The sequence below is a fragment of the Ptychodera flava genome, chromosome 7 (assembly GCF_041260155.1).
Source record: "Ptychodera flava strain L36383 chromosome 7, AS_Pfla_20210202, whole genome shotgun sequence".
Lineage (NCBI taxonomy): Eukaryota > Metazoa > Hemichordata > Enteropneusta > Ptychoderidae > Ptychodera > Ptychodera flava.
In genome coordinates, this window is record NC_091934.1 from 29,821,114 (window position 1) to 29,833,757 (window position 12,644).

General features: G+C 36.8%; 1 protein-coding gene across 1 annotated transcript; it reads right to left on the reverse strand.

Moving 5' to 3' along the window:
* Positions 1–1,128: 1,128 nt before the first annotated feature.
* LOC139137222 (sushi, von Willebrand factor type A, EGF and pentraxin domain-containing protein 1-like) lies at positions 1,129–12,603 on the reverse strand. The gene is made up of 13 exons (XM_070705212.1): positions 12,384–12,603; positions 11,467–11,643; positions 10,859–11,100; positions 10,487–10,649; positions 9,970–10,096; positions 7,532–7,801; positions 6,768–7,208; positions 6,064–6,324; positions 5,557–5,799; positions 4,308–4,484; positions 3,216–3,698; positions 2,640–2,795; positions 1,129–2,271 (listed from the first exon to the last, which is right to left on the reverse strand). Exons 6-13 carry the CDS (start codon positions 7,722–7,724, stop codon positions 2,102–2,104), a joined length of 2,124 nt encoding a protein of 707 aa, XP_070561313.1. The 5' UTR covers positions 7,725–7,801; positions 9,970–10,096; positions 10,487–10,649; positions 10,859–11,100; positions 11,467–11,643; positions 12,384–12,603; the 3' UTR covers positions 1,129–2,101.
* Between the last annotated feature and the right edge of the window lie 41 nt (positions 12,604–12,644).

A 12,644-nucleotide genomic window follows, 5' to 3' on the forward strand; every position in this document is an offset into this window, starting at 1 on the left:
CTAAATCTTGAAGGCTCATTATAATTTTAGTTGCATAGAAACAAAAGCGTTTTACCGTTTGCCGAAGATGGCGCTATTCATTGTGCAAGCAGTTTGCTGTGGGGCAATTTCGAACTTCAATGTATTTGTCTTATTGTTAGGGAGATCACCATATTTGTGTTGGGAAGCAATGATAAACTGGAAAAAATGTCAAAAAACATGAAATTTCAGAAAAGTACCATATGCTTTGCTTGTCTCCAACTTTCGACTTTGTGAATATGCAAACTATACTGATTGCACCGCTATGTAACATCATGACAATAATTTTGCCTAACTTGAAATCAAAGTTTTGTTCACGTCCGAGCGACAAACTTTAAATTCGTAAATATGTGGTCATAAATCTGTAGCATACATTGGTGACATTTTAATAAAATAAAATGGCGAATTGTAACTTTCTGTTTGTGTTCTCTCTGAAAAAAGTAAATATTGAAGTATTATTACGATCACTCATCATTAATTCAGTTTATAGAATTACTCTCCCATCGAGAAATAGAAATGTTACAAGATATAGCACTGAGTTGCACAAAGGTTTAGTGCATTAGAAATACGTACCGATGTAAATGACATGTGAGTGCTTATACATTTTTAATCATTCATTGTATGGGCAGAAGACTTTTAACCAAGAATAAATAAAGGCATCGACAAGAAAAATCTAATCCAAAACAGCCTATATCGAGAATCTTGTTTTTGTATTTGCACTACAAGTGCAAACGCTCAAAACATTATGCCATAACCTTATGTCAATGAGTGCAGGTAACCGGGACTATTTTAGCTCACATTTGGTATGTGTATATCTTCCAAAAAGGGCTTGTATGGTAGGCTGGTGGCGTCTGTCTGTCTGTCTGTCTGTCCTGTGACACACATGTTGTGGTGAATATTGTTCATGATGTTCATCATAATATTTTCATATGGCAAACCTGTGACAAAAGTTTAAATTTTCAAATTCAAGCAATTGCAATATACTGAAAAACATCAGCATTTTCAGTTCATAGTTTGTTGTGTGTTTTCAGTCATGACACATACAAAAATACCAGAAACCCAACACACGCAGTGCCTCAGAGTCCAAACATTAGAAGTCCATCCGTTAAATTACAATGCTTAATAACGTACAGTTCTTCAATTCTTAACTTGAACTATAACTTACGTACATATACGAGTCGATATTATTTATATGTGATTACATTTCAAATTTTAAAGGTTAATTATCTTAGTCTTCAAACTTGTTCAGTGGATGCAAATTTGTTTCTACTACAAAATAATTTCACCACGAAATCAAATGTTTATTTTGACTAAACAAGATAATTCCAAGGATATGTTTTAAATTGTTTATAATTTGCTGTAAGAACATTGTGCTCCTGATATATAACATAACATAATTTTTTGACATCACTCTTTTTATGAAGACGACCTTTCTCTATTTAATCTAGGCCCTTGTGATAAAGCACGTTTCTTGATATTTCCCTTGATTTTTCATCTAATCTCTTTTTTCCCTTGCTTTGATACTCGAGAGGTTCTCCATCATCGTTATGAACTAAAAATCAGAGTCTCTTATTCGTTGAGAGGGCATAACCTCCTAAGTCGATTACGTGTAGGTCCATTAATCTAGGAAAAGAATTGATTTGGGCGATTTTCATTACCCTGGCTATGCTTATGAATAATATTTAACTTGATTTTGTCATATTACTAGAACCATTATGAACCAGTTTTGCAAATCAATCTGGTTAAAAAGTAGTCATAATATCTTATTTTCAAAATATTTTCACACTATATAGAAACTAAGAGATTTTGCTACATACTACTTGATGTTTTATAGTGCTTGGATAATGTACATGTAGTCTGAACTTACTGTATCACACGGATTCAAAATATACATCTCTCAAAACCTATGTCCTCCGGTTAGCATTGCTATTTCTCCGATATCTTTGCAGCCGTTAGATAGTTTTATGCATTTGTCAAATTGAACATAAAGATCATTTGATGGTTACGACCAGGTATTGTTTCTCTATGTTTCTTTATACACCTAAGGTGTACGTTTGAATGGAATAATCATTAGTCATTCCTCTTAAATGATCAAGTTTCTGCTTTTTGGTTTGGATTTCCTCCTGCACGCCAGGCATGTTACCGATGCGAGGACGATCACAAAGATTAGGGCAGCTGACACACAGATAACAACAAGGTACAATGCTTGCAAGCCTCCTGACTTCGTCGGGTTTTCTTCCGGCTTCTCCAGACCTGTTAGATGAAGTGCAAAATAAAGTAACATCGGCTAAAAAGTACGATTTCGCCGTCGACATTGATCACATCAAATAGAAAAGGGCACCATGGATTTTGCTACTGACCGACAAAAAATGAGGCGTTCAGCCGCAAAAATGAGGGATTGAGGGACATCTTCATACATTTCCATGGACAGGGATGTTCTGGTAACTTAAACGGCTATAGAATACAAGCATCAAAGCGAGTGGATAGCACATGTGTCTTGTGGAATGAAAAAAAAAATACAAAAAACGGAAACTCGGCAAAGAGGCAGACATCATCATTGTGTGGTACATTCATTGTTGTGTAAATGCTCTTACTTATATTTATAATTAGGGGAGAATTACATTGATATCTTGTGTAACTTCCGGCACGTTCTGTATATTGGCCATCTTCACACTTCTTGCACCCCAGCTGAGCTTCGGAGTCTTGGTAGGTATTGACGTCACATGGTAAGCACTCGTTGATTGAAGAATTGTAAAATGTGCCAATCGCACATGCCACTAGGAGTGAAAATGACAAAAAGGTGTGTGGTCATTTATTTCTGACACTGTATTGTTGACTTATACGGCTTGAATGTGGAATTATGTATGACTAATAATGACAACGGGGATAACAATTCCGTGCACTTTACACGGATCGTTGATTATTACTGAAATGTCTCTATCAACGAACCAGTTTGACCAAAGAATGACCCTCGCAATAGTAGTTTTCAGTCTGTTAAAAATATCGGGCTTTGTGACTCTCTTCACAGATTGCAGGACACGCTAAACTCTAAGTTTGCATTGTTTTCTCAAATAGGGTGAGCATCATCAAGGGAAGTTACCAGGACAGTTACGTGACACTAAAAAAGTGGAAGTTTTCCCCTCTTGTTTATTATACTTATATCGCTGTAGTAAATTGCAATTAATAATTATACATACTGCATCCAAATGGTGTATTAGCATGGCCTAGCATGCAGGTCTGCACAAGTTTTCCTATGGTAAAGGAATCGACATCTACATCATAGGTGGTTCCATTGACGTCAAGGGACAAATTCCCACTCCTCACAAATTCTCCAAATCTAACGATGGATTCGTTTAAAGTTCTTTCCATTTCCTCTGTTATCATGACCACATCGACCCCCTGGTTTTGAAAGTCTTCATAGTCTTTGAGGTTAGCTGTACTTTCAACTCTAATTTCGAGGACGAGATCATCGTCTGCTGACCGTTTGCGTCCTTCCCCACACCGCCAGCTTACGCTTTCATAGCTGCAGACCCGTTCATCACCGACAAAACACAGGTGGTGCTGTTCAATTTCTTCCCCGAGTTTCTTGATTATCTTGGTGATGAACTGTTCCGATTTTCCACACGCACCTTTGTAAGTGAACATAACTTTAGTTGACGTTCTCATTGCAGGATTTATTCCTATGAACCAAGACAGATTAAAGTAAACCGTCATTGCAATGTATTTTTATCAAACATTCATAAAAGACAGATCTAGTGAATGTCGCCTCTTTGTTTGGCACTCTACATTCTCTTGTTTTTACACACAGTTATTTATTTATGTATGTATATTTTATTTCTCGTTATTTATTTACCTCAAAGATACGTTCATTACTTAACAATCGAGGGAAAAGCGACATCATGCTGAAATAGGGAATCAAGTAAGGTCACAGTCTGATTGCTCAAAAAGCAATTATTTGACAAGCAAGCAATCTATTCATTCCAACCAAACAAGCTAGTCCTACACTCGGAAACAACGCAGTAGGGGCTCTGTGAAAAATATGAACGTTTAAGTGAGCAAGCTGTAAGCTTTCAGAGTTGAAAGACTGGTTTGATAACGTGTTTAGAGAACACTATTTATTTCATCCTTGGAAATATGTCAGAAAGTCCGTCGAAAGTACTTCATAATATAGGTCAACAATGTGCCTGTATTTACATGTTAGACCATAGACAGAAGAGGGAGAAGATGGTTAGACTGGCTCTTCTCTGACAAAGATCTTACAAACACAAGCAAATGTGCTTAGTACGTACGTCCACATCCAGTGTTATTACTCGGTGTCCAAATTCCATCATTACAAATCAAAATTGTATTCTTGATTCGTAAAGGTTTGAATCCTGATTGGCAATACAGGACGCACTCGAATAGCCCTAAGTTATTGTCTCCGCATACGATACCTCCGTTTTGGGGAGATAGATCATCGCAGGTGGCTACCTCAGAAGAAAAATAAGAGAGACAAGGGCATGTCAGCTTTGACAGAGACGAAGGCAAATCTGAAACATTGATTGATTATTGTATGGCAGATTAAAAGGCAGCATTCTACGAAAAAAAAACGACTTGGCTGTTGTTGTTGTTCAGAGAGCGATATATACAAGGGCTTTTGGTTTCGTCGACAAGACGCTATCGAATTTGTTCATTCAGGTGGCGATAAAAGTAAAAAGTAAAGTAAAAGCGATAGTTTGTTACATCAAATGACAGTCGTTTACTTTGACTTAATGTTGGTAGACTTTATTTTGTCATATTTGGATATGTCATTGTTATATGTATACTTTATTAATATTTGCAAATTAACTTGTGGATGATTTCGAATATTACCTTACTGATCTGTGACCACACATTGTGCAAAAAGAGAAAGTCGAAAGCTTGCAAAACTATCGTTTATTCAAAATTGTATTCAAACCAAGGTGACTATCCTATTTCGACAAGAAGTTTAATAAATCGTAACATTTCTATGAAATTTCTGTATTTGTTAAGCCAGGAGGGACTGTGTTAAAACTAAACTTGATACTTGATGTCTATGCAAAGTAACACCGACGAGGGTATATGCAGGCTTTGTAGTCATCATCTCAAACTGTAGTCAAGCAATTCTAACGCCACTTTTATAAACTATTACAATTAATACAAAAATTCTAAATTTGCGAGCCACGTACATAGTTTTCAATCATTACACCGCAAAACATAATCTGCGCACTAATATTATACATCTGACAGATTGTCCTCTTTGCCGTATCATCCACAACACACAAATGAAAAAACACACCAAACTGCCCTTTATAGCTGTTTATACGGCGAAGAAAGCTGCTTGTATAAATCATATTGACGTAATCCATCTATTCTTGGGTTATTCTCGCCAGGGCTTTTACCAGTACCTCTTGAGACCCGAATATTGCACTAAAGATGTAATTAATGATGCACGGTCAACGAAATGATACATGCAGGGGAACGGGATAGAATTTTGCGGGAAGAAATCTTACTTCTGAATTAAGAAAAAAAAACGCTCACCTATATTGAGCAGAACGTTAACCATGAAGGAACAGTTTGCCCTATTACCAGAAGAATCAATCGCTGTTGCTGTCACAGAAGTGTTACCAGCATAGAAGTTTGTTCCACTCTTTCTAGATATCCCTTGTAATCTCGCCCCCACATTATCTGTCACCATTGGGTCATTCCAGTACACCACTTCACTGCTCTGTTTTGTAGTTATGGTTAAGCTTGAAGGACAACTTATTCTCGGAGGGTGTTTGTCTGCGTAAAAAGTGATCAAAAAACATAGCGTGTGAGTAGCAATAATTGCATTAAGTTCATAGTTCGAGATTTTGCTTGAACTCTAGTAGTGTTAAGCTCTGTCGAAATGAGTGTTGTACAATTTTTTTGAGGTGAAAACGCTGAACATGGGTACAACCGGGTCGATTTATTGTCAGTTTCTACATATGATGCACAGAAACAAACTTAGGAGAACCAACAGGCAAATAAACAAGTAAAAAACAAGCCAACTTGACGAACGCTTACCAATTGTTTTGACAGTAAACTGACAATAAATTCGTGTTCCTCCCGCTGATGCTGATACTGTGACATGTTTTGGTGATGTTTGGAATTCCATATACCCTGGGATTTGGAAACTGTCGTCAAGGATTTCGTAATCAATAGGGTCACCTTTCCCATTCACTGCTTCGATCGTTATGTTATCGATGACTGTATAATTTACATCAGCACCCACGTCGAATTCAAAAACTTGATTGGCTGGACACTTTATAAAGGAGGGTCCTGGATCTGGAAATAAAGGAGGCAAAAAAGTAACAATGATATATTTTTATCGTTGTGATTATTGTATATTTTACCTTAAGGTTTGACCTTTAAAAACTCCATTTCTAAAATATTATTCTCTGCCGCATCAAAGACGAGTTTTTTCAGCCTATTTAATCTGAAGACTACAAAATCATCAATTATGATAACAAACTCTCTGACTTTTCATTTTCAAAAATTGCGATCATACGTTTCTAAGTACTAAACGATGGATGCAATAAATGAGCTATGAAAATCTGTGATGCAGTAAATACCGCACGACATATAATTTCGCCTATCCATGGTCACTGTTAAACTTTTCTCGTTTAGCAACATGATATATATTATGTAAATTTAGCGCAATTCGCGCGATTTTGCGCAAACAAATACAGCAGGGTAAATTTGTCATGGCAACTTGATGTAAAACCGACCTATAGTGGTTTTGATCAGAGTCGTTGTATCACTAGTCAGTGGGAGGGCTGTGACAGTGGGAGACACATTTCCACGGTCATCTCGTTGTGTCGTGTCATGAGAGAAGTGATGACTAGTTCTCTCTAAGTGCTGCGGCGACGCCTGTTGTCCAGAAGTGTTAAGTCGGCCGGATGGAGTCTGGAATGATTGTGTGCCACGTGCAGTTGTCAAGTCATGGGTGGTAACTACTGTAGTTGCCGTTGTGCTGATGGACTTAGATGTCGAAAGGTCCATTGTTGTTGAGGGCATTGACCTCGACCGGGAAGTCTGAGCACGAACTGTGTCATGTGATGTTGTCAACCGTACAGTAGTAGTGGTTGTACTCTTGATTGTAGTGACAGGCTTGTCGGTGGTCCGTTTATTTGAAGTTGTTGGAGTTATTGTTGCTATCGTTGTAAGTCCTAATAAATTGATAATATGTTAACCATGTGTTTTGTAACAGTCATGCAAAGTGTAGCTTATGTATGCATGAGCTAAACTTACTTACGATATCTTTGATCGACAAACATTTTTTTGTAAAAACACTCTCAGTAATATTTGCTACAGCTTGCTGTCTTTTATAAAAGAATCATAAAACTGTGTATCGAATACATTAAAATACGCGGTATTGATTATAAATACACTGAAAAATTTCTTTATGACTATACAGATTTAAGAAATAACTTTATATTACAAGCTTTACTATGTTAACTATGATAAAATTGCTAAATAAAACAATTTATACCTGTTCTTGGTGGCCTTGTGTAGAAATGTAGATCATTCGCTCTGTAGAAGATGGCATTGCCGACGCTAGATATATCCTGTCCCGTTCGTTTATTTGCTCTTCGCAACTGGCTGTGTGTCCAGTCTGTCCAGTAGACATAATCATCAACGATGGCTAAACTAAACGGATGGACAGGCTCTGTAAACGTCACCATCAATTGACGAACATTTTGTACTAAGTCATAGTATTCAATTCTGTTAAGCAAGGCGTCACACCAATACAGCTTTTGCTCTGAAAAAAAGAAATAGAAGGTTAGGGTTATTCTGTACGATGTTTTTGAAGTTAAAGACGCTTCTTTCATTTTAAGGACGATTGCAATTCCCTTAATTTTTAAAACTCGAACTTAGCAACAAGGTTTTACTTGCAAGAACCCAAGATTGAGATAAAATTACCAACAAGAAAGAAAACTAATCGATATTTCGAGATCATTGATCGTTGACAGGCGAATGCACCAGAAAGCCTATGACGATAATATAAACTTCATATCGTAAAACCAGATATGAACTGAATGTGCTCACGTGTTTTGCAACAGGTTCATTAACAGTCAGTAAACAGACTAGAAAATTTTAGCATTTACTCAACACAACAACTTGACCTACTAATGTGACCCCTGAATGGAAGGAAAGACTTTGAGTTTGACAAAATTACAAACTTAGTTATCAAGCATTGAAATTGACTGCTGATGACTCGACATATATTGACATTTATCAGACACTACTGGACGCATGAAGTAATACAGTATGACATGAATTACTGCATACTTTTTGACTGTTATGAAGTTGTGTAAAACAATTGTACCTTTGACCTGTCTCATTTTAAAGTTACAAAACAACGAGCAAGGAGATGTTACGCAACATTTGCAGACCTCATAGATAATCACTAACCAAAACACAAGAACAAAGACAGACATTATATATTCTGACAGCAGTTCAATTGAGCACACGACGCGGAGTGGAAGACAGACTTCTGATAAGACTAGACGTGTATACGGTCTACTGCCAGAGTAACTATCTCTGACGAGGATTTATTGTATTATGTTTTTCAATATTCCTGTCAATAAACCAAATTCATACCAATATAATCGACACCCGTGTGAGGCATGTAATAAGAACAGTCAGATATCTGTTATATCATTATATGTAGCAGGTTTCATCAACTTTCGCACAGTACTCTCAGAGTTAAATCACTAATTACAAAACTTTATTTAATATGTAAATGAGCTAATTATTAACTTGACACTCCCAATGCTTCTCAGTACAATTAAATATTTATCAGATCAATATCTGTAGCAAGTTTCATCAAATGTAATGCTGTAATTTTGGAGTAATATCACTAATTACAAAGTTCATTAAATATGCAAATGAACCCTTACTTAACTCCACACAACTAAATGCTTTACACCAGAATTAGCTATCTATCGGATCAGTATCTGCAGCAGATTTCATCACATTTGGTCCAGTTATTTCGGAGTTATATGACTAATTACAAAACTTCATAAAATATGCAAATGAGCTATTTGTTAACTTGACACTGCCAAATGCTTGTCAGTACAATTAGATATTTATCAGATCAATATCTGTACCAGATTTCACTGACTTGGGTGCCGTAATTTCAGGTTTATATACCTAATTACAAAGTTCATTAAATATGCAAATGAACCCTTAATTAACTTGACACTACTAAGCGCTTTACACCACAGTTAGATATCAGTCAGATCAGTATCTGCAGCAGAATTCATCAAATTTGGTGCAGTTATATCGGAGTTATATGACTAATTATAAAACTTCATAAAATATGCAAATGAGCTATTTATTGATTTGACACTGCCCGGTGCTTCTAAGTATAATTAGGTATATATCAGATAAATATTTGTTGCACGTATCATTAAGTTTGGTGCTGGAATTTATGTGCAGGACTTATGTCACTAATAACAAAAGTTCATTAAATATGCAAATGAGGTGTCAAATATGCATAAGGTTCTGAGATTGTCATCTGTTAAAAGTTTCATGCAATTTTGTGTAGAATTTATTGATATATGTCTACACTGTCATTACCATCTCCATAGGGAAACCATTGAACGGAAAAAAATGATATTGCATAACTTCATTAATATGCCACACTAACCGAAATCTAATCAGCTCTTGCAAGTAGCATATGGTACCTGTGTACAAACCTGACTTGAATCTATTCAGGCGTTTTTGAGTTATCGTGTAAACAGACAGACAGACAGACACACACACATACTAACATACACACACACGCAGACAGACAGACATCGCTATGACATTAGCCCACGTGTGAACACGTGCGCTAATAAGGCTATGATTGAACATGAATAGAAATAGGTCACGTTCACAGTACTTAAGCTTCCACCAACATCTTAAATGATTAAACCTTACCTCTTTATCTAAGACGAGGCCATTTGGCCAGCTAAGCTCAGTGTCGATTAGAGTCTGTCTACTGGAACCATCCAAATTGGCCCGTTCAATTTTGGCCGATGTTCCCCAGTCTGTCCAAAATATATAGCTACGGCAAAGGAAGATATACTGTCAGTGTTTTATGAGCGGAAGATCTGTATGTCAATATACCCTGCAATACTGAAAGGTTGTTTTACGAAAGCTCGCCGATAGCTTTTGGTATTCCGACTTGTGTGTTCTGACAAGTTGCGTAGCACTGAGTCAAAATGCAGAAACATTACAAGAATAAGGTACGTAACGACTAAACCTTAGGCAATGACCCTTTTATCTATATACTAACAATTTCTGAAGACAAGGCATGCGTAAAACAGAAGCTGAAATCCACTGAGTAAAGATATTGCACATTTAAAAAAGCTTATCCTCACTTAGCACTGTATTGTTAGAAACAAGCATCCAATTGATGAAAGTTACTTGTTATGAACGGAGGAAGATGACGTACTTATTCGGATTGTCTACAATAATGGCACGTGGTTCATTAGTATTTGCAGATACGACAACTTGTCGGTTACTTCCATCCAAGTTGGCTCGTTCTATTTTATTCGTTCCGGTGTCTGTCCAGTATAGCTTCCTATTTAACAGGTCCAGAGCGAGACCGTCTGGAACTATAGAAGGTTAGGAATGATGTACAATTACAAAACGTATGTTCAGAGCAACCATCCTAATAAAAGACAAATCATGCAGTCGAAATATGCAATTAGACGATGTTATACAATACGCATTTACTAAGCTTTTTTTTCTATATGAAATTGCTATGTGTCGGCTTAGGTCTGTCTATTCGCAGTACATACCCGAAAACGAGTTTATAGCTTACCTTCTATATCAACAGACAATATGACATCATATTCTGTACCATCAAACGACGCTCTGCTGATTGTTTTCTGCACCACATCTGTCCAGTAAACTTTGTTTTCCTCCAAGTCAAAGTCCAGTGCAATGGGATTATGGACGTTGCCAAGAGGAAGTTTGACGTAATTCATTTGGGGCGAAGTCATACTTATGTAAAATATTGTTCCCTGTGAGTCAGCTACAAGAAAAAGTCATCGTTGGGGATATCTATGTGATATAAATAGAAATTGTGCCAGTGTTTAAATAATAGTATAAATGTGAGTGGTGGATCAATATTAGCAGACTGTTTGAAAATACTGCTATGTACTTTATTAACTGTTTTAGTATCCTGCAAGCTCTAGGGGCTGGGTGTGGCAACCAAGCTGTTAAGTCCATACATGACACTTCAATAAATTAAAATAACATAACATTACACAACTACCTACGATACTGCAAAACTGTAATACGTAAGTTTCACAGTAAAACTTTATTCATAAACCTCGTAACCTGCACTTTCAGTCGACGATATATAATTCACAAATTCAATGCGGGTTGCATGTTGGCAATGCACAGCGTTTTGCACATAAGACTTACCTAACTCACAAATTGTACTGGTGTCAACATGCCATTGACCGTCTTCTTGACACAGAAGTGTACCTCCATAGACTGCTCTGTAATACGCATTACATTTGTAGTTGCACAAGCTACCCTTCGTGTTCGCACAGTCATGGTCTATTGTCCCACCAACGAAATCAACGGGACATCTAACAACTGCAGAGACGAACGATTTTAAAGACAGAGTTCAATATAACCATTTACCGATCTAAACAACAAGGAGGATATTTATCTATTTTCTCTGCAAGTAATTGGATGATGTCCCATGTAGGTGTTGATCAAAACAATGCAAAGTGATAAAACAACACAAGTAAGTAATTGCTCAGTCCAAACTAGTAAAACTTGCTATGTGTAGAATAAATTTCAAGACGATTGAAAGTATACTAATTTGGGAGAATATGGCATCGTAGTAACAAATTAGTTCTAATCCTGTTTTACACTCCCGTCCATACAAAATATTGAATTCGAAATTTTCACACAATCGAAAGCCAGACAAGTCGGTATTTCTCACGTCATCGCCATATCATTTTATCCCCACAAGCATAATAAGTTCGAAAGTTCAACGTTAGGCTGGAAACTATGTCATCTAAGAAGTAGAGAGATTTCTTGTTACATGATGTCTTATTCTGTCCCTTGTTAGAGTGTCGCATGATATAGGGTTTACATTATGTATGTCAATATGGGCTTTTTCGATTGATTTATAATGTACAAGGATACGCCATCATGTTCGAGCATATAGTCTTCTTTTGCAGCATCTGCTCAGTTCCATTCGAAATATTATTAGGCCTATAATATGATGTATATCTACAAAATAACGAGCACTGATATACCAGATTACAGAAGCATTATGTAAACAGGAAGACAATCAACTGAACTTGTACCACACAAAAGGTTACCTGTGAAAGTTGGCATTTCAAAGTAATGCACGTCATTCGCCCTGTTAAAGATCGCATACCCGACACTTGTGATGTTCTTTCCCGTGGCCTTGTCTGCTCGTTGCAATCGATTTTGTGTCCAATCTGTCCAGTAAATGTAATCACCAACGACACTCAAGCTAAATGTATGGGCAAGTCCTTGACCAAAACTTATAAGCACTCTCCGAACATTTGAATGCAGTACTAGATACTCTATTCGTTCTGTCTGCCCATCGCACCAAT

Coding starts and splice junctions, on each gene's coding strand:
- LOC139137222 (XM_070705212.1), bottom strand. CDS start 7,724: ATGGTGACGTTTACAGAGCCTGTCCATCCGTTTAGTTTAGCCATCGTT. Junction 4,485..5,556: donor TAACGTTCTGCTCAATATAG/GTGAGCGTTTTT, acceptor CTTCTGAGGTAG/CCACCTGCGATGATCTATCT. Junction 2,272..2,639: donor AAGTTACACAAGATATCAAT/GTAATTCTCCCC, acceptor TTCATCTAACAG/GTCTGGAGAAGCCGGAAGAA.